Genomic DNA, 23,235 nt, shown 5'->3' with positions numbered 1-23,235 from the left:
TCCGTCAGCCCAAATACAAACTCCATGTCTAAGCACAATCGCGACCAATGACTTCAGTGATGCCTTGTCCTGGCTTTTGTGCCACCGATCTAAGGGCCTTGATAAAATTGCACACCTACCTGCTGAAGCATCAGTAGTAAAAGCAACACTTGCTTGGTGTTCAAAGTTGAGTCGGGCATCAATCATTACTTCAAAATATCCATCCACATTGTAAACTACTATAGTTCATGTATTTCATAAACAGTATTACCTCTATTTCCCCCCACAAACACATCCGCTAAAGTGGCGCACGGCAATGATGACCAAAGGCCGACAAGAGTCAGTCGACGTCCCTTCGGGTAGATGTCCTGCACCATGGTTATACAATTGAAGCGAACCTGCTGAGCCACCGCCCACCGAAGCACCATTGGACTTTTTTCGTACACACATCAAAAAAGTCTAAGCAACAACAAATAATATTTCAGCTTGACAATGTTACTTTATTTATCAGTTATAACATGTTTTATATAATTTTTTATATCGAATTAGGTTCGGAAATTGCTGTTTCCTTAGTATATTTCGCCCCTTTGTGAACGTCGTTACAAGTAATTTATGAACAATATTTCTTAAATATTAACAAAGGTAAAACTCACGGTGCAGTTCTGTATTTAAGTGGCTCGACACCTCGTGTCTGTTGTGCCATTAAACGCACCGCCTCTCGGCCTAAGCGCATATTTTCACGGTATGCCGAGAGATAAGCCACAGCGCACTGGTTGTTGCTGACAGATGACACACCTTCGTGCTGCTAAGACTTTTTTGATAAAATTGTGCTTTTAATTGTATAACTTTTCTGCTCCAAACAAGTATATGTTTCTGACCTCCATTGGTGACGCAGGATGATGCAGATCAAGACACGCGAGAAGTCAGACGGCCAGTATCACCCCGCGCAAACACAGGCCCCCGCCCGCGACTTGCACGATCGCTTCGACGCAACAGTGAGTCTCTATCTCATTATATTATATTTTCATGTTTATTGTGATAATTTTAACTTACACTGTGTTTCACTTAAATAGTTTTTTAAGTTATGCAACTGACCCTCTGAAAAGTATTGAAATAGGCGAGAAAAATCCATAATTGTCTAAATGAACGACCGGGTTAATTGGCATCATAAAACCGGTCGTTCGGTTTGGGGTTTCAGCGTGGGCCGATTCTTCGGTGCAGGACGCGTATTAGTAACTAACAAATCTTAGCAGAATAAAGATATGAGAACGCATAACATTTAAAACACCTAAAATACTATTTTTAAATCTGCCTTACAATTTAAATTTTAATGCCCAAAAGCGTAGACTCAATCTCATTGAAGCTAGTCCTTGTCCATCCTATCCCTAGAAAAGGTGACAGCTCGAATGTGGCTAATAAATGGCGTATTACGTGCTATTACTTCCCTGCTCTCTAAAATCAGGAAAATATACCTTACCGCCAGCTCTTGGTATAACAAGAGGGTCACCAGTTGATCAACGACTAACATTACTACTTTCGCCGTGGCCATTCGGGTGCCGATCTTTTGGTATATAGAGAAACAACCTGGCATTTAGTTTGCGTAGGCCTTCGATTGTTTATGGCATAAGGCGCTTCTCTCGAAGCTTCATCACTCAGCGCAGCAAACAGGTCGTTGTGGTCGGGTATTGCGCGTCCGAACCCGAAGCCGGTGAACCCTGGGAGTTCCCAAAGTCTGTGTTCTATGTGCTGCACTGTTTCTATTGCATGTTAAACTTTTTTCTGACATTGGCATTAGGGTAATTGCTTAAAAGCGATAGCGAAGCGAAATTCTTTGGAAATTTAATCTTTTAGAGATTATCATCATACAATATGTGGATGAAGATGTTAAGAAGCACTTTATCATGCATCGCCGCCTTCGCAGTACTTTGTCACTTATTTTTGATGTCATAGATGGGAACTGATATACTGTATCAATGATTGTTTGGTTCAGAGCGACTTCGCAGCGTGTCGAACGAGTCGTCTGATCGAAGCTAGCATCGAACCCGCGACCAACCTGGCGGTGAAGCGCAGCCGAGACGCGGACATGGATGTGGAGCGAAAACGATATCGCGTCGCCGGTCACGCCCACTACTCGCAGACCGTGCAGTGACTGTGCGCGTAACCGCGATGTGAGTCCTCACCGTTGTATGATGCTCCCGCCATGCCTATTGCCGCCATCTATATTCCGTGTTAATGCAAGGGCTAGTTTGCTAAGCAGTAGCTTACAAGTAAATATTAATAGAGTGGTAATATCTCCAAGGTTACTTACCTAGAAATAACTCAAGATAGAAAGGTTGGGTGCAAAGAATACGTGTTAAAAGTTATCAGAAAACTAGTTAAAATGCTATATTGCACCATTACAAATAAATGTAAAAATAAAATTTATGAATCAAATATTATGAAAATTTGAGGTGTTTTGTATTACCAGATTTTAGATACGATATAGTTTAGTTAATCTTGACTCTAAATAATTATTTAGTCATATTTGTCAAGTATTAAATCTATTTCTGTGCTTAGAAATCAATCCACTACGTTTTCTGTGTAATAAGCTATTTGACAGTAGGAAAAATAATAACTTATTTATCATTCACAGAGTATGATTTTAAGTATTACATTATGTACAATTTGTATTAATAAACAAAAATTATTAAAATAATTTTTAAATAAATTCCTTAATTACTAACGATTTTGAGAGTATTATCTAAAACTAAAATTGTGTCAAATTTCTTTTTTTTATGGATGTATGTATGAGAGTCCAAATGATCACCTCTACCCACATTCTTCAAAACCAGAGAAATGAGGCTCATTTGGTTTTCGGGAAGGTGTACGAGACTTTTTTGGAAGAGAGAGTTTATAATGATAATACATCAGATGAAATAACACCTGATTGTTGACGTCCTGATGGAATGGCTGCCGACTTCCACCTTCGCACGACACGCCGCAAGCTAGGATATCATGCCCACCATATGTGTGGTGGCCCTCCACAGTGCGGTTTTCAAAAAGCTTTCTTCCACGTACTACAAAGCTGTGGAAAGAGCTGCCTTGTGCGGTATTTCTTGGACGATACGACATGGGTACCTTCAAAAAAAGTGCGTACACCTTCCTCAAAGCCCAGCAAGAGAATGTGGGCGGCAGTGATCACTTAACACTAGGAGACCCGTTTGTCCTCCTTTTCCATAAAAAAATATGGATACATTTCTAATTCTGATATCAAACTACAGTAGAAACTCGATTTAATAATTAATAATAGCCTTTAATAACAATCTTTACATAGTTTTCGATTTACATTTAGTTTGCAGTAGACATCGGCACAGATTGTTTTGCTTTCGCATAGGCCTCCCCCAGGCTCTTCCAGTGTTCTCGGTCATGACATGATCTGCTCCACGTCACACCAGCAGCATCTTTTGAATCGTCGCTCCATCTACGACTCGGTCTCCCTCTCTGGCTTTTTCCTTCTCTAGGATACCATTCTGTTACTATTTTGGCCCATTTTCGTGTTTGCCTCGTATTAGGTGTCCTGCGCATTGCCATTTGAGTTTACTAATAGTTTGTGATACGTCTGCAATGTTTGTCCTTTTTCTTATTTCTTTTAAGTTTATTCTATCGCTTTTCTTAATCCTTAGTATACTTATTTCTATGTTACGTCGTGGGTTTCTTTTCCAATTTTATCTTTTATCAGGTTATTTGAGCTGAGTGTTTTTTCTGCTTTTTTTAATTCGTTAACTAAAACATCATACTGTTCTAGTACGTTCTGTATTGCGTTTGTTTTTTCTTTTAGTGTTGTTTTAACATATTCCAACATGTTATCTGGTACAGGTATATTTGGTCGCTGTCCGCCAGATTTAAAGTGTTTTCTTGAGTGTTTTTTATTGCAGGTCCTGATTTCGGCGCGCACCATTCGATGATCAGTGTTGAAGTCTAGCTGTTTTATAGTATTAACATTCAAAAATATATTTGGATTGTTAGTAAGTATAAAATCTATTTCGTTTTTGAAAATTCCGTTTGGTGAAATCCATGTCCACTTATGTTGAAGTCTCCTATTGTAAAAACTATTCATTATCCGTAAGTTATATTCTTGAGCAAATTCAATTAGTTTCTCTCCATTTGAATTTCGTTTTCCGGATGTAAATAAGCCTAAGCATTTGTTTTCATTGCTGTTGCGTTTACCGATTAGACTATTTAGGTCTCCCATTACTATCACTGTTTTGTGTAAATTCTCCATAGTTCGTTTTAGACTATTATAAAAATCGTCTTTTGTCTCTTCTTTTGCATTTTCTGTTGGAGCATAAACTTGCACTATAGAAATAGGTTGCTTATTACTAAACAGGTCAATGTTGAGTATTGCTATTCTGTCTGAGATTCCAATGAATTCCTGGATGTTGTTTTTCAGGTATTTTTTTATCAAGAACCCAATTCCATAAAGACCTGGGGTTTTATTTTTGTAATAGAATATATATTCATTGTATTCTTCGATTTGCTCGTCAGATCTTCGTATTTCGCTCAGGCCGATTATATCCCATTTAATGTTCTTTAATGCATGTTCTAGTTCGTATAATCTTTTTTGTGTTTTTAGTGTTCTTGTTTTTAGAGTTCCTATGTATATACTTGTGTTCCTTTCTTTATTCATTTTATTTTTTTCGTTTCTGGTTTTTGTGAGCAAAACTGGGGGGTGTGGTCTCTATCCCCACGGTGACCAGCCGGATTGGGGAGTTAAGAAGTTATTTAGAGGTACATTTTCCAGCATACAAAGTATACACCTAATTATGTACATTTATATTTTCTTTGCTTACATCCATACATAGTACTAAAGTATCCTTAAAGTAGCAGCCTTAATTATGAAATAAAATATTAAGGTATATACATATAATCTATTTTCACAATGTATTTCATAATTTTCATTTGGTAATTGGTATGAAATGAACTTATAACTTTAATTTGATTACGATATTTAGTATTTGTTATTTGACATAAGCCACTTTTTCTTCCTTGCTGCTATATCACGAATTCGTTTCAGCTGTAGTTATCCCACAGTATTACTCTGTTTGTTTTTCAAACAACTTCAGAGCTGTTTCCAAGGCATGAAGTGCCTCATCATGAGATGAATTCACATAGGATGGTGTAATGCCAGTTCCGATACGTTCACGCTTGCATTAATTCGACTTGTAGGTATGTAATTGGCTGGTAGTCCGAATAATCGCGAATCCGTATAACTGAGGGCCTGATAATCGAGTTTATACTGTCTATGGAGTTTCTACTGGGGCACTGCAACACATACAACATCGATGCACTCACACATAAACACTATTTACACGGCTGCTAAGCAATCTTGGAGAGACAAAAGTATTGATTGCGACGCCGTACGCTGCCGCCGAGACTGGACGTTGTTCCGAGTTAAAATAGCTGTGCCGCGTCGTGTCGTATCTTTGTATGTACCAACACCTAGCGCTCAGTCCAGACGTTGGTATAAAATAAAAAGAGACTGCTGAGTTAAGCTACTGTTCTATCACTTGTATTGTGTTAATATTGAGCAAATGTGTGATAAATACCAGTGCTCCTTTGCACCGGTTGCTGGCTGACTATGAGTACCACAACAGCGCCTATTTTGCCGTGAAGCAGTAATGTTTAAGCATTACTATGTTTCGGTTTGAAGGGCGCCGTAGCTAGTGAAATTACTGGGTTTTTTCAATAATTCTAAGCAGCACTGCATTAAAATGGGCAGGGCATATCAATTATCAATAGCTGAACGCCCTGCTCGTCTTATCCAATATTTTCATAAAAAAAAAACTGTTTTGTAATCGAGCGGTTTGTGTGCAGGTGGAGGTGGTGGGGGCTCAGTACTACAGTCAGCTCATCGCGGTCGACCATTTTTTGTTTGTATTTATACATATGTCCAGTGCGACTTATGTTGCTTAATTTATTGGATCAAATGTAACCAAATAATTTTGAGGTTGTACTTCAGGATATCAAGCTAGTTTTGTGTAACACATTACAACTAATGAAAGCCTCTCAATGTCGAATAAATGTTATTCATTTAACCTGTTAACTGTAATAGATATTTATTATGTGCAACGAGTATATTTATTTTTGTGATCTTATGTAACATTTGTAGCTCATTTTGTGTGAATTAATTTGTATTGTTGTTCTGTCTATTATTAGTTAAGTTAGGTAAAATTGCGTTGTTATCAAAAATGTATTGATGCAGTGTTGATCGTTATATCGAGATGTATGGGGTGGTGCCTGACCCCGGGAGATAAGAGATAACAGTTGTGTCAGATGTTATCGCTGCGAGCGGCGATCGTATCGATACGCTGTGTGTTGTACATAATACTATGTTATCAGGGGCGTGCATTTTATATAGGCAATTAGGCAGTGCCTACCTCGCTATAAACCTAAATAAATATTGTTCAAGTCATGGGTACTTTCAAAAAAAGCGCGTACACCTTCCTTAAACGCCGCCAACGCTCTTGTGATTCCTCTGGTGTTGCTAGAGAATGTGGGCGGCGGTGATCACTTAACACCAGGTGACCCTAACTCGGTTGTCCTCCTATTCCATAAAAAAAAAGTTAATTTAGTTAAATTTTCTATAAACTAAAACTTCTATTGAACATCCACTCATAAAATTTTTCCTTACGCTAGATACTAGATAGCTACGGTAAGAAATCTTTGCATATTTCAAAGCTCAACTACGACTAGTTAGATCCACAGTGCCTACCTTGCCGGAAAACCAATGCACGCCCCTGTATGTTATAATGACTAGACTGTTGACTGTTTTGTATGTATATATGGTTACAGAGCGAAGTTATTTATTGTGTAGGATAATGTACCGATCTCCGCTCATCGCGTTGCGGGTGAGCCTACTGTGTATAAACCATACACTTAGAGTACACTAGCGTATAGACGAACTGACACTCCGATAATTTGGACTAACTATAATTAGAAAATTTATTGAATCAGGCGTTACTTTGCGGAAATCCATAATTATACAAATTATTTAAGTTTTCTTTGGTGTTAATTCCGCCAATATTTGTTTTTAAAACAATTCGACACGTGTTTCGCCTCTATACGAGGCATCCTCAGGACGTGTTCTCTCGCCAAAATCTGGCAGTCTCGTGCCAGATTTTGAAAATCATTTGTATATAATTGTCAATGTGTGTGTTAGCTGTCCGTTAACTATTCATAATACTAAAGTCATATCAAGTTTGGTTAACTATTTACGACATGGCAATCAAAATCGGTTTTCTAAAGATTCTTGCTGTCTCCGGTATAGATGTTGCTCTCTCTCTCACAGTCTCTCAAACGCATTGTTTGACTATACGCTAGTATATTATAAGTTTGTGGTATAAACTATGTTGTGTTTGATTGTTTATAACTTATTATGTTCGTCGCAACACATTATAAATGTGAACGCGCGGACAGACCGTCGCGATGTATACAAGTATTAGATTAAATTAATATTGTTAATGGTCGGGCTCCGGGCTCCGACCAAGTTATAACATGTGTTACCATCCATCGTGCGTGTGTGTGTGAGCGCGGTCGAGCTTATTGTTTCAATATGATTGCTGTGTGTGTGTGTGTACACACAGCGACCGTATTAACACGAGCGGAAGACCGCATAAGAGACGACGCGGGCCGGCTCGTCTTTCAATTTAGATTATAATTTTATTACGGCCAAATAATTTACTAAGTATACCATCAATTTAGCAGAAAACATGAGCCGACCCGCCCTCAGAATGTATTTAGATATAATTGAGAGTAGCGAGCGATACACAATATAATATTGTGGACTTAAGACTGATCGACATAACTACTGTGTATGACACGTGTTGACACGAGACATAGTGTAGCGAGCAGGGAGGACTGGGCGACGTGAAATAAAACTGATCACTTTATAAAATGTGTTTTATTGTAAACAACTCCTGGAGATTATGGAAGTATAAAAGCTCGCCCTGCAATGATGAGATGGCGGTGGCAGGTGTTAGCCAGTGCTTTCACAAGTAGGTACTGTTTGAACATTCCCTGCTACCTCTTTAAAGAAATAATACCTGTGCGATGTCGATCACGCTGATAATGTTTAAATTCTCTTGCAATTTTAACAGTACGTTTGTGCTGTTAAAATTGCAAGAGAATAAATTAGCTATAATTTACGTCCAAGCCGTTTGGCTTGGACGTAAATTATACACTTAAATAAAAATTATTATATTTTCTTTGATTAGAGCGAGTGTAACACATTTAAATAAATTACTTTTTAAAAGATTCAAAACCTGTGTTATTGTAACTGTTTTTACATAAGTAGAAGTTCTCTTCTACCGTCAGTATATTGTGCCAAAAACCATCTGCCTACAACAAATACCACCTCCGAGGCAAAAAATGACGCTAAACTTCATAATGACAATTGTGACAAAAACTATCTCGACTACTGTCAACCGCAGCCCCCACGGAACGTAGTGTTTAAATTCTTTTTGGCAACCCCCTGAAAATGTCACAAAACGTCGGATTATAAAAATAATAATAAAAAAAAATACATTACGCAAAAACGAATGTAAAAACAGTTACAATTAATTACACGCGTTTTAATCCTTCAAACGGTGTTTTATAAAAAAAAATTTTGGGTTTAGTCGTAAAGGATTTCCTCGCAATGGCAAAGTCTTAGGCGTTGCACATTAGTCAGAAAATGCTCAGAACTGTTCTGTACTCCTGTTGTTTCTCTAGTAAAAAGAGGTTATAAGGTCCGTGCAAAATGAACAACGATACGAAACCTGTCTCCTAATCAACACAATTATTAAGCGACTCAGTTTCTGATCGACCGTTGCTCATGCACCAAACAAGGACATCACCGGGAAAGACCAAATCACATTTAAATGCACTTCGCTCAACATTGCAGTGGTGAGTGTAACATATAGCACCTACCTACAAAACGTTAACATAGAACAACTCACACTTCACTCACTAAACTAGTTAAATCCTGCGTTCATTATTATTACAATGCTCACACAATTTGTACCTTAAATAAATTCTAAACTTCTCATCAAAAAAATCGAAACAGTCCTGGAAGTATTAGGCATTTAAATACAAAATTGGGTTGAAATAAAAAAAAATGTGAACCACTATTAAAACTAAGTACTTTATTTAAAATTTCGTCTAATAAATAAATGTAGAGACTTGTTTATTTTGTTGGAATATCTGCATTAATTTACATTTTTTGCAAAATGGTAGTTTGTGATTATACACATTATAATGAAGGGTATTAAAAACTCGTGTTTAATGGCCTTCTATTGTACTAACTACAGCAGCGGCTACGCGAGATTCGAGGTTTGTCTGTTGTATGATTGGTGGAGCGTGGTCTGAAAGCTAAATTTTGGGCGTGAGTAGTTAACAATTGGTTATACTTTCAATGAAGCAATTTTTGTATTGCTGACGTGTGTCATGCTATATGATAACTAGGGAAGAAACGTGTATCGAAGAGATTCAGGGCGTTTTGAACAGTGCTGCAATATTGGAGAAATTCAGTTGCGGTGGCGGATCATGGACAGTTTGGGGAGATCGAAGCGCCGATAAAAAAAAACAAACTTGTTTTTGTATCTGGATCTCGCTTACCGTCATCGATTGGCTACGATACAGCGAATAGTTTACTGGAGAAGTTTTTTAATGTCATTTTTATGTAAGGCAATACGGCAGGCTTTGTAAATGAATACTTGAGCGATGTCGGTATTACGCTTTTTGGCTGGCCAGCAAGAAGACTACATATGGTAGATCCCATTGAGGATACCTATGGGATGAGTTGAAGAGGCAAGTCCTGCTCTGAAGACGCTTAGCCAGCTTAAAACAGACATACAAGAAGACTGGGATAACATTACACAGCATGTGTCTCTCCGTTCCATAAGGAGCCGCATGGAAGCCGTCTTAAAGCCCGGGGGAATACGAGATACTCAGTAAACATTTTCTAACATTAAAAATTCTTCTCAAAGGGTTATAACATATTTACTGAACTAAACATGAAGGCGGAATTTAATTTTAATTTAATACGTCAATATTCGTTTTACGACAGCTCATATGTGGCCACGGACGAGTAAAAAAATAAGGACTCCATGTCACCTTACATAACAGTGAAGCACCAAAACAAGCCGGTAATCGTGTCAATACATAGCCCCACGCACACACACTACTACAAGCCGATCGGCCGCCATTATAAGATTTGCCATCGTCTGTGACAGATCAGTTTGCGTCGCGATAAAATATTTTAAAAATTTCGTCGTGCGTTGTGAAAAAGTGTAAAAACAATACTACAAAAGTATTTGTGGCCATATATGATATTTAAGGGAAAAAAATTGTGTAACTGGTATCCTCCGTAACCGCAAACACACTAGCATTTATGCTAATATCACAGCGCGGAGTCCTTCTTTTTTTACTCGTCCGTGTATGTGGCATATTTATTATTCTTGTATAAAAGGAAAAACTACAAAAGCTCATAGCAACCAAACTTCAAAGGTGTTTCGATTTTTTTAAGTAGAAGTGTTTAATGTGCGTCAAGACAATATTAAATTTTATAACAATAGTTGAATATACAGTTAAACTGCTAGATTATCTGATACAATACTACTTACAATATTAATACATAATATATTATTAAAATATAATTTGTAATAAATATAATCCTAAAGTTAAAACATATTTTTTAAATGTGGTTAGAATTTTAGGCCTTAGGATATTTTTACCCTGTAGCTACTTTACTCTGTGAACAACATAATCTTTACACCATAGACAATAAATATTTTATTTTTAACATGTTCGGATATCGGATAGTTACACTTTCACACATAGGTGCGTTCATAACCTACGCTCTGATACTTTTGTTTCTTATTATGTGGTTAATACTTTCAGACAGTATATAATTAATAATATTATATTCCTTTGTAGTTTAAGTAATCGATCATAAAATATAATTGTCTGAAAGTATTACCCACATGTTATGAATCAAAAGTATCAGTTAATATGTTTTCAAGTGCGTGTCCACTCTTATATGAATGATTTTTTTGTCCATTAGTAGTTTTGTAGGTATCATATATAATCGTAGTATCATATAGGTATAGTTTAACCTTCCAACCTACAAGTATTTTAAAGGCGCCATTTGAGGCCCCGTTATAAGCGTCATATGGCAAAAAGAGAAACAATAATTCACTTGTAACATTCTATGGTCCAACTATTCTAAATCTGTAGGTACATAAAAATATATTTAACCTGTATAATATTAAAGTGATAAAATTACAAGGAATATCCCCACGCCTCTTGTAAATCCTACATAGTTCTTAAATTGTTACCTAAAATAGTTCTCTTTTCAATTCACTCTGCAGATAGAATAAAATAAAATTGTATTTAAAAAAAAACAGTGTTAAACGGCAATATTGGCAACCGGCACTTCTGCCCATAGGTATATATCATAAGTCAATGTAACGAGATCATCGACTGGATTTGTGATGTGACGAAACTCTAGGTAGCTACTACTGAACTGTAAGTATATATTTAGAGATTGGAAAACATTTGCTAATAATAACTTTAGTTACTCAAATCGTTTCTTCTTAGTAACTTGTCGGTGTGTCGCACAATGGTGCATGAAAACAATTTGCGCGCGTGTGCGTCCATTTGTACAAACTGTCGGCGATGTGACGGCAGCCGGTAGGTCGGTGTGTCGCGGGCGATGGCGCTACGCCAGCCGGTAGGTCTGTGTGTGTCGCGGGCGAAGGCGCTACGCCAGCCGGTAGCCGGGCGCGGCGACGTCTGGGGCGGGCGGACCCGGGCGCTCGCGGGGTCTCGCTCGGGCCTTCGGCCGCGCCCTGGGCCGGCACTCGCAGTGCAGGGCGCACAGCCCCACGCCTGCACACCCCGACAGGAACAGAGGCAGAGCTAGCGTGCGCGTCACTGTACCCACCTGCACACCACAACGACGACTTATATCTCTTACATCATTCACACGTCTAGACAGCCGCTTTTAGACCACCGATAAGAACACGCCAGCTTTAATACTTTAGTGTGCGTGACTAGCTACGTCTTACACTCATGGTTTGTATGACTCTTTGTGTTAGTCTGCGTGCATTGCTCAAAATAGAGGTTAAGTCTAAACTCAATTTTTTTCGACGTTTTCACAGCTGTTATAGTCTATCTAGACGTATAAATGAATTAAATTTTATTTTAAAATAAAAGAATGAAATCTAGTATTAGTCGTTCTAGATCTCAATAAGGCCGTACACTCGCTGCGGGGCATTAAAGTAATACTACGCACAACAATGGCGGCATGGCCATGACTGCCAGCACAAAGGGGGAAACTTAGCTGCGTCAAATACCTACGTAACGAAGGGATTGACAACTGCAACACTGTGGAGCCTCCAGCATGGGAGGTTTTTGGTGCTGAATGTCACCCCGCGAACTAAAAAGTCAGGCCTGGTCAAGCTTAGGAGCTGAAAAAGAAATCCCACGATCTAGCCTATTTATTGAAGTAGGCCGTTACTTTGCGGAAATCCATAATTATATAAATGATTTGAATGTTCTTTAGTGTTAATTCCGCCAATATTTGTATGTGTTTCGCCTCTACACAAGGCATCCTCAAGACGTGTTGTCTCGCCAAAATCTGGCATGAGATTCGTTTTACCCCCGGAAGAGATACGTAACAAAGGTGATGAGACTAAATTTGTTTGTTCATTCAACAATGTACACAGGTTATTTTTGTGTTTTATTATTTCTAATTGCTGTAACACATTTAAGCGACATCCTTTTTCACAAGTGTGTAAAATATTAAAATTGTTATTGTTTCCGAGTGAGTTAGAATCTCGTGCCAGATTTTGGCGAGACAACACGTCCTGAGGATGCCTCGTGTAGAGGTGAAGCACGTGTCGAATTGTTTAAAGACAAATATTGGCGGAATAAACACTAAAGAAAACTCAAATCATTTATACGATCTAGCCTAGCAAAACTCTCAATGAAAAAAGCGATTCACTCGATTATATAAAAGGTGCAGTCATTGACAGATGACGGCTATAATCTTGTAAAAAACGGAGATATCCGAAATCCACTATGTTTTATGACATTTCGACATTTCAAAATTAGACGGATCTGATTATACTTCTTCGCCCATAGCCATACTGTAGTTGCTACTATTTCAAACTTATGTCAAATCACTGCATGTTTCATGCTAAACTAAATTTCAATTTAATCTGGGCAATCCCGCCTCTTTTTACGTAGTATTTACATCCTCTTTGCAAGTGATCAAGGGATGAGATTCCTACCAAGGAGTTAGCATTTAAAATATATATTTATATATTATATTTCTTATTTAAATTTCTATGGAAAATACAGAACTAGATAAAAAAACGTGACATTTCATATTTATTATGATTCACGTCACTTGAATGTTTGATGCAGACCAAAGATTTTATGTCATCAGAAAAACAGAGCAGTTTTGTTTTGATATATTCGTGGATATAATTAATAATAGTCCGGTCAATTTAGACCAAAAAATGAGAGTGAAGTTACATAAAATCCCAACAAGCTGAAAATCAGTGAAATTGTTCAAAACATAATTATAGACAATGTTTAAAAGTTCCCCATCATTCCCGTGTATGGATTTTTTTTTATTCAAGGTCAAAAAAATGAGTTTTTCGCGATTTAAAGCAAAACGGTAAGTTTATCATAAAAGTACCTCGGAGAAAAATTGTAGATCATAAAATTATCTATAAAAAATGTATCAATACTTTTTTTCGTACGAGCCACCGTTTCAGAGATATAACGATTCAAAAAGTTATAAAAAAAGCGCTAAGTACACTACCTCATAGGTGGCATGGAAACGTGTGCATAATATGACGATAACAACTTTTATAACTTTTTGAATCGTTATATCTCAGAAAGGGTGGCTCATAAGAAAAAAAAAATGAGACAACATATAACTTATGTGTCAGAGTGCCGAGCGCATTTGTAGTGCCGCTCACAATCCGAAGTTGTTCCTGAACGGGCAGGGCGTATCAATTACAATCAGTTGTACGCCCTGCTCTTTGGATAAAACTTCGAAAAAGAAAGGCGCAACTAATGACGAACAAGAGCGGTTCCAATAGAGACCCTTGAGGGAGCACTACGTGTTCAGCTGGAAATGTAATTGCTGACAACAACTGATAAGTATGTCATAGTAGCACTAATGTATGGAGTGTGATGAAATTGTTAATTAAATTACCTAGGCACAAAAAAAAAATTTTGTCGAACCGCAGAATTTTGGATAGCAATATGATAAAATACATAAAGAATTAAAATAATGTGTGTTAGCCATAGTAATGGTGGTGGGAGACGTACCTGCTCTGCCCGCGACCACTCTGGCACCACGACGCTAGGATCCGCGCGCGACCAGTAGCACGCGTAGCGCGCGCCCACGCGTCCATGGTCGCGGGTGAAGTTGGCGCAGTTGACAGCTGGTGGGTAGCCACAGCCCTGCCAGAGCACAGACATGTACATGCAATAACGATACAAAAATATGGCCTTTTAGGGACCGATAGATTGAACTACTTTACTCTCTTACGTATGAACTCGAAAATGTAAGTTTAGGGCCCGAAGAATAAATATAATAGCACGTAAGTATCCATCCTAACTCTGTGCTATATCTAACAGGGTTTGTTTTGATTATTATGAAACGCTTGCGTTGGGTCACCTACCTTATGAGTCACGGTAGATACAGTAGGCGCTCGATAATCCAGCACCCGATTTTTTCCCTCTATGCCGGATTGTCGGAACTGCCGGATTATCGAATTTGTATAGGAAGTAAGAGCTTTTTACACATGTACAATGTAAAATAAAGTCTACATATCATAGATCTATATATCACACTAAGAGACTATTTTAATGTGGTTATGTGAATTTATTATAAAAATAAAAAACACAAATATGTATATACATTATTACACATGTTCATCATTTGTGACATTTTCAGTTGCGGAAGAGTAAGATGACGTATTGATCAAATAATTGTCGATTTTCCCTTGCTTCTTGCTATTTTATATTTTTTTAATTATCATTTCTCTTAATTTTCTCAAATTCAGTAAAATGTCGTTAATAGCGTTATTTCAGGGCATCTTCAGCCTTCACTGAGGTGTTCGTGGGACTAAGAAAGGTCATTTCCAAATCATCTTGTTCAGAGCTAGAAACAGCATCATTTATTATTTCTTAATCGGTCATTACAGGGTGAGATTCCGAGTTTTCCGCAAACCATTCCTCAATATCTTGTTCAGTCAACTCTGTCTGATTACTTTGGAATATTTGCTTCAGTTCTGCAAGAGGTAATTCGTCTTCTGAATCCCACTCTTCTTCTTCAGAATTTTGGTTTAGTGAAGGCCATAATTTTTTCCACTACGATTGAATCGCTTTTTGAGGTACCATGTTCCACGCTTCAGTTACGTTAAAGATCGCATCTTTAAGGTTCATGTCCTTCAGTGTTTTAGTGGCATCATCATCGCGGATAACTGCATTCAACAAGAGTATCTTCTTTTAGTTACATTTTATCATCTGAATTACATTCTGGTCCATAGGTTGAAGTAACGGTGTGCAATTAGGTGGCATAAAAAGTGTTTGAATCTTACCATCCCTAGATGATAAGAAATAATAAAATGATAGAAATTGGTCCATGGGCAGGTGCATTATCCAAGAACAGAACAGCTTTAGGCGGAAGATTCTTGCTTTTCAAAAATTTACGTACCTCACGCACAAAATCATTGTGAAACCAATCAATGAATAATTCTCTAGCTACCCATGCCTTGTTTTGATTTTTATACACAAGTGGAAGACTAACATTTCTGAATGCTCTAGGAGTCTTAACAGCAGCTTAAGCTTATGAGTGCCACTAGCATTTGCACAGGGCATAATAGTGACCATGTCTTTTGACACTTTCCTGCCTGGAGCTTCTGACTCCTTTCTGTAAACATAAGTTTTGTTAGGTAAAACTCTCCAAAACAGGCCGCTTTCGTTAGCGTTATAAACTTGATCTGATGTTAAACTAAGGTCGTCAACTTTTTTCTTAAACTTCTCGACAAATGGAGCGACGGCTGATGTGTCACTAGATAATTTTTCGCCGGTTACAATGAACAAACGTATTTCATATCTGGATTTGAAGATTCCATATCTGGATTCCATTCTGGAACCATCCATCACTAGCTTTTAAGTTGACATTCTTATATATTTTTTCATAAAAAGTTAAAGCTTTTTGACGAATAATATCTCCAGTAAGAGGCGTATTACGGGCTCTTTCTTGAAGAAACCACGTATGCAACGCGTCCTCCATAAGAGGATACTCTCCAACCTTCATAGTTTGTCGAAAACTCGTCCCGGCGTCAGCCGTGTTGGCGAAGTTTTCGATCTTCTCACGATTCTTTTTTATATCCCAAATTGTTGCACGGCCTACACCATATTCACCAGCCAACTTCATCTGGTTCAAAAGGTTCCAGGGAAAATGTAGAAAATTACAGGCCAACATCCAAACTTAGCTTATTTGCAAAAGTTCTTGAGAGACTTGTGTTCACGCAAGTGTACAAAACATTTAGTTCGGCTTTTGATCAATGTCAACATGGATTTTTAAAAGCACGCTCTACCGTCACATACTTAGCAGTGCTAAATGACTACATATCTGAACAAATGGTACAGGGTAATCAAGTTGATGTTATATACATGGACTATACGAAAGCATTCGACCGAATTGACCATTGTATTCTTCTCAAAAAGCTTACAGCACTTGGTATCCGTGACGATTTATACAATTGGTTTAAATCTTATCTCTCTGATAGAAAACTGGCTACTGCTCTTCTTGGAAAAATATACCCTCTGGGGTCCCTCAAGGATCATTACTAGGGCCTCTGCTTTTTATAATTTTCATAAATGACATCGGACGATTCATTAAAAATTCGAATTACCTTTTGTTTGCAGATGATATGAAAATTTTTGGTACAGCAAATAATAAGACAGATGCATTACGCATTCAAGAAGATTTGTATAGACTGGATGACTATTGTACCGTGTACAAATTAGACCTAAATGTATCCAAATGTTTCTACATGCATTACACTACTAAGCCTATCCCTTTCCCTCATACGTATATTTTAAAACAGGAACCTCTATCTGTGGTAAACAAAACAAGAGATCTAGGTGTTGTCCATGATAGCAAAATAACTTTCGTACCACATATTGATCAGGCTATCATTAAAGCGTCTAAAGCACTAGGTTTCATAATACGTACAGCCAAACCTTTCAAAAGTATGAAAACATTAAAAATTCTCTACTGTTCTTTCGTTCGCAGCCATCTAGAATATGTTCACAAATTTGGAACCTAATGTATGCTGAACACATTAATCGAATTGAAAGGGTTCAGCGGAAGTTTACACGATATCTAGGCTTTAAGTTTAAAATACCTAATTTAAGCTATGAAGAACGCTGCAAGCGCTTCCACGTTCTACCACTTAAAGCTCGTAGAGATATTTCTGATATATTCACCTTAATCAAAATACTAAGAAGTATGATTGACTGTTCTATATTACTGACCAAATCTGTCTGGCAGCCCCTAGTAGAATGTTAAGACAACAGCATATCTTTGCTGTACCATTCTGTCGCACAAATTAAAGAAGGAACACATTTATTTTAAGAGCTATGCAGTCATTCAATCATTTTTGTGACACGGATAATATTGATCTCTTTAACTCCAGTATTAATTCAATTAGAGCTCATTTAGTAAAACAATTTTGCAGTGATTAACAAATTAACATTAGGAATGAAATTACTCTTTTTTGATCATGCTCTCAACTGACGATAGGAGTGCGAGAAGATTTTATTTAATAATTTTATGCAGTTTTATTTAATAATTTTTAATTATACTTGTGTTGTTTGTTTGTAATTAATATGTTAGATTTAATAATATTATACTTGTTCCTATGTACATGTGGAAGCCTATTATTAGCTCGAAAGAATTATGTTTGTTAATTATTTTAATGTATGTAAAACCAGCTGATGGCTTTCTTAAAAATATTAAATAAATAAAAATAAATAAAATTATGTCTATACATTTCTGCGTTTACTCCAATTGTTTAAAATATAATTGGTCAGTAGGCAGCAATGTAAACACTATTTCAGTTTCAGCTGCGTATTTTGTATTTAGAACCCGATTTGGACAGTGGTATCAGTGGAGTAGCAGTTAGGTATTTTTTTAAATCCAGACAAAAACGTGGGTTGCTATAAGTTTTACGTTCGCCAGTCTGTCCCATTTTCCGATCAAGATCTGTTCAGTCAGAGGTTTTTAACGTTTTTAATCAAAAATAACACTCATATTATAAATGGGGAAAGTTTGTATGTTTTTTTATTGGCTTGAGTTTATATTTGTTACTTATTTACGTTCTAAAGGGATTTGGATTTAATAAGTTAAGGTTAGGTTTAATGAAAGAAACTAATACTCAAATATAATATTATTATTTACTTATAATTATTAGTTAAACTGGTTATTTAAATGTTGAGTACCATGAAATTAAATTAAATTGTCTTTTGGACTTAGATATCTTTTCCAGGGTATCTTTTTTGTATATAGCGTAAGCGGACAACAGCATTTGTTTGTATGACAGGTTTTGTCAAATTTAAATGAAGTTAAATCCAAAAAACTTAAATTCTTTAGTGATGATATATAAATATGCTTATTTAGTTCACATCTCTCTCTTGCTACCAGCTGGCGCCAATTTATTTCATTATCTCGTGTACGGGAAAGCTGAAACATATTAGCTTTTACATATTTGCGATGTAAATAAGTATCAATTATCACTAGGTACATACTTCCCTGATAACGTGTAAATAGCACTAGTATGTAAGCGTTTACGTTCTTGTAAGCCGTTCTAATTACACAAAATGTAATATTGCTAATCATTGTTCACTAGGCCTTTAAAAAAAATTACAAATAAACAACCGACTTCAAAAACACTATTCCAAACCAATAGATATAATATACTAATAAGTATAAATATAATTGCGTTTTTTTATACAATCAAATTAATAGATCTAATTCTAGTAAGATAGAACATGGAAGCACCAGATTTGAAATAAAAAAATAATTATCAAAATCGGTTCTCCCAGTCGAAAGTAACAAACATAAAAAAAACATACAGACGAATTGAGAACCTCCACTTTTTTTGAAGTCGGTTAAAAATAACGACTCTATTGTTTTCATTTCTGACTGTGGTCTTGTCTGGGGACCTGTCAATAATTAATACAATATTAAATGAAAAAATATTCATTATATTAAATGACTTAAGCTTTTGGCATATCAATCTTATATAAATAAAATAACCTTACCGATGATAAGTCACACCATCTTTTTTTGAGTCACTCAGCATGTTTAGTAATAATTTATGCTGAACATGCTGAGTACACACCCTCGTGGAGTTGCAGCCTATCTTGTATTTAGCTGATAGTTTTTTTTGTTTATTATGTATTTGTTGTAATTCTGTTGTGTGTACTTATTAAATAAATAAAAAGTCGTTAATGTACTATTTAAGCACTTTTTATAGCACACTTAGACTTGTTGATTGACACACGACTAAATAGAAAAGTGTGCTTACATTGTCTTTAAGCACACTTTTGCCGTTCCACTGTCAGACTGCGAATGATATGTCCATATGTATAGAATGTCATTGCCTGAACCATTAATTATAATCCATATGTTTGCTGCTACGAAATAACAGTACCTATATTCTCTATGAAATGCCTTTTGATGGGATAAAATCACAGATAATCTAAACTAAGATAAAATATTCCGAACATTAACATAGAAATGTATATTTTTTCACACCATTGAGGAGTAGATTTCAACGAACAAATACCCCACCGACTTTTTTGAAATAGCTGAAATTTTGACCTGAGAATTTTCAATTGAAAATTAGGGTTGGTTATTTAAATTTTTCACATAAATTTTGAGGTGATATGCAAAAAGTGTGAAAACAAATGTTCTAGATCTTTTTATTACCAACAATTTTGCTATTTTTTCCATCGGACTTGCAGATTCGCCGATCAATTAGATTCTTTTCCTTTTCCAATGGGTCCTATCCTACCATTTTCTTATTCGCTTTTTATCATTTTCAAAGGCTTCAGCATTGGTTTTTTATGCATGAAGATATGTGTTTAATGTCTTCGAATATCAACCTTATCATATTTATATATCCGTTATTACCCCGACAAATTCTTGGCATCATACTATAATAACCAATGTTAGTCCTAAAATGTTTCTCAGTACAGGGACGGAAATTTACTGACCTCACACAAAAACGAGCGATTACAAAATCGATCATCTCAAGCGACGGAGGACTCCCCAGAAGACCAAGGCACTTTACAGAAAAATCTGATCGGCGATAGCATCGGCATCGAAGATCTTAATCGAGTAAATTAATTTTAAAATGAGTTACATATAGCTTTTTTGCGTGAATTGTCAAGAAAAAAAAGGAATCATTTATGAACAATTTTAATTCGACCCAAAAAAAACTTTAACTAACTTTAACTGCAAGATTTATAAAAAATTGATAATAATATGATCGAGAAATAATAATTTAGAAGCTAAGATAATGTGGTCTACAATTTGGCGAACTTCTTCTGAATTCAAATTCAAAACAAAATTAAATAAATAAATAAATTCAATGGCAGGTCAAACAGCTCTTCGGAACACTCCCCGTGATAAATACTGTAAAAGACATACAATGAAGCGACATCTCTACGTCTCGCCAAGATATGATCTAGCCATTCACAGAGCACGGGATGCCCGACAATTGGAGCAGCTCTGCGTTGCATCAAGCGATCAAATGGTTCGAGCTAATATTTGGTTGAGCCAGACCAGAGGTGACAGCATTACTCCATATGTAGCCGGACCTGCGCTTTGGGCTAGCTTGAAGTATTGCCGTGCTCTATTTATGGTTCCTAGCTTCTTCGATATAGGAAGGTAGTTACTGTAAGACATTTAGTTACAGTAAACTAAATGTCTTACTACTTGACTTTTGACGGACTTGATTTCATATAAAATGAAACGCAACTTTTTTTCCAACTTAATATAAATTACTCAAAATCTACAGGTGTCCCAAAGTTATGGGACATGAAGGGAAAGTACCTTAAATATCGAAGATAGGCTATTTTACTGAAAGAAGACATTATGTTATTTTTAAAAGTTAGTAATTTTGCATTCAAAGATTTTCTAACAATTACTTGCCTCATCTGGGAATCGAACCGACTTAAATGTAAAAAAAAACACCCCTATTCTTATGATGCCAATCGAAAGAATGGCCAAAAACTAATACTCTTCTTAAGTAACACAGTATTTTAAAAGAAAGTAGTCAATTAAGTGGGTATTTTTTTGTAAATTAATTAATTAAATGCTCAAAATGTGATCCCTCTTGTCTTACGCAAATCGCCAATCTTTTAATGAGTCCGCTGCCTGTTGATTTTCTTATCATTTTATGGTGAATACTCGATATGATATGGCACAATTCTGTTTGTAACTCGCCCACGTTCTCGTATCGTTTTTTGTATAGCATATCTTTCACGTATCCCCAAAAGAAGAAATCTAATGGTGTAAGGTCCGGGGATCTGGCCGGCCATCTAATCGGTCCATTCGTACCAACCCAAGTAGGAAAACATTCATTTTTCGTTGTTCCTTTCTTTTAAAATACTATGTTACTTAAGAAGAGTTATTAGTTCTTGGCCATTCTTTCGATTGGCATTATAAAAGTAGGGGTGTTTTTTTTAACATTTCAGTCGGTTCGATTCCCAGACGAGGCAAGTATTTTTTTAGAAAATCTTTGAATGCAGAAGTACTAACTTTTAAAAATAACATAAAGTCTTCTTTCAGTAAAAAAGCCTATCTTCGATATTTAAGGTACTTTCCCTTCATGTCCCATAACTTTGGGACATCCTGTATATATATAAAAATGAATTGCTGTTCGTTAGTCTCGCTAAAACTCGAGAATGGCTGGATCGATTTGGCTAATCTTGGTCTTGAATTATTTGTGGAAGTCCAGGGAAGGTTTAAAAGGTGAATAAATAGGAAAATGTTGCTAAATTAAATAAAAACAACTAATTTGTTTTTCCTTTGATGTGTCCATACATAATGTCTATGAGAGAATTTATTGACGCACGGTTTGACAGTTCTGCTGTGAAACAATTTCATTACGACAGCAGGGTGCATATTTTACGAAGTAATTTTTGATGTTATGGTATATTATTGACAAATTCATATAAAAACATTATTTTATTTATTATATACAGAACAACGTCCGTCGGGTTAGCTAGTAGTTTATAATAATATATTTACCTATACATAGACGAAATAGGTACATATTGATTCCCTATTGATTCATTGAGTAATGAACCGGCCATGTAAAACAGTCAAAATATTATTTTCTTGTGCACTAGTGAGATTCCACTGTCGCGTTGCAGACATAGTATGAAATTGTTGTTTGTGTGTTGTTGATCGCTCCTCACGGCTTACCTTGATGTTTACGTAGAGCACGGCGGGGCGCCAGTCCTCCTGCGACCGCGGCCGATATTTGACGTGCAGCTGCAGGCACCTGCCGAGAGATCATTGTTATCACGCTGCCACCGAACATCGACGATGGATAACTATATCTACACTTTCTGGGTCAATGAGTACAGCGAATAGCCACCCTATTAAATTGAACTGAACTCCTATGAGCTACGTTGGTATTTGGATAAATATATAGTGTGTAGTTTCATCTAGGTTATGCAGTGTGTATATATCGGCATTCTAGAAACGTTTTAACTAGAAAGCGCGGTTCTAACAAGAATAATACGATCAGCTGATATGGTTTCCACCAGGTGAAATGTTTATTATTTAGGTTATTATTATTATATGGTGCGGGGGAGTAGGTATGACCTGTAGGCGTCGCTGGTGCAGCCCTCGCGGCACGAGGCCCACGTACAGTTGTCGAGCCCGAGACGCTCGTCGCGTCGCTCGGTGACACACTCGGCGGGCGCGGGAGCGAAGTCGGCCGCCAGCGCACTGAGCGCCGGGTCCGCGTACAGCGGCACCAGGAACAGCAGCGCTGCGCTGCCGCCGCCCAACACGGCTGCTAGCGACGCCGTCAACAGCCGCGTCAGCCGGGCCCGCGCCCCCCGAACATTCTTCGCACCGCCCACCAAACGCTCCGAGCTGCCGCTCGCGCCGCGCAT

The 23,235-nt window shown here is 37.0% G+C and overlaps 2 protein-coding genes across 2 annotated transcripts in view; one reads left to right on the top strand and one right to left on the bottom strand.

Moving 5' to 3' along the window:
* Nucleotides 1–7,912, top strand: part of LOC126975564 (cyclin-J) — a 19,817-nt gene extending 11,905 nt beyond the window's left edge. The window contains exons 6-8 of the mRNA XM_050823509.1: nt 875–974; nt 1,970–2,147; nt 5,833–7,912. Coding sequence (XP_050679466.1) covers nt 875–974; nt 1,970–2,128 — 259 coding nt within the window. The 3' untranslated portion in view covers nt 2,129–2,147; nt 5,833–7,912. The remainder of the gene's footprint in view (nt 1–874; nt 975–1,969; nt 2,148–5,832) is intronic.
* On the bottom strand, nt 7,904–23,235 carry LOC126975571 (protein tipE). Its single transcript, XM_050823518.1, has 4 exons — nt 22,940–23,235; nt 22,535–22,613; nt 14,347–14,481; nt 7,904–11,941 (listed from the first exon to the last, which is right to left on the bottom strand). Exons 1-4 carry the CDS (start codon nt 23,233–23,235, stop codon nt 11,759–11,761), a joined length of 693 nt encoding a protein of 230 aa, XP_050679475.1. The 3' UTR covers nt 7,904–11,758.

The sequence above is a fragment of the Leptidea sinapis genome, chromosome 36 (assembly GCF_905404315.1).
Source record: "Leptidea sinapis chromosome 36, ilLepSina1.1, whole genome shotgun sequence".
In the NCBI taxonomy this organism is placed as follows: Eukaryota; Metazoa; Arthropoda; class Insecta; order Lepidoptera; family Pieridae; genus Leptidea; species Leptidea sinapis.
This window is presented reverse-complemented; position numbering and strand designations above follow the sequence as displayed.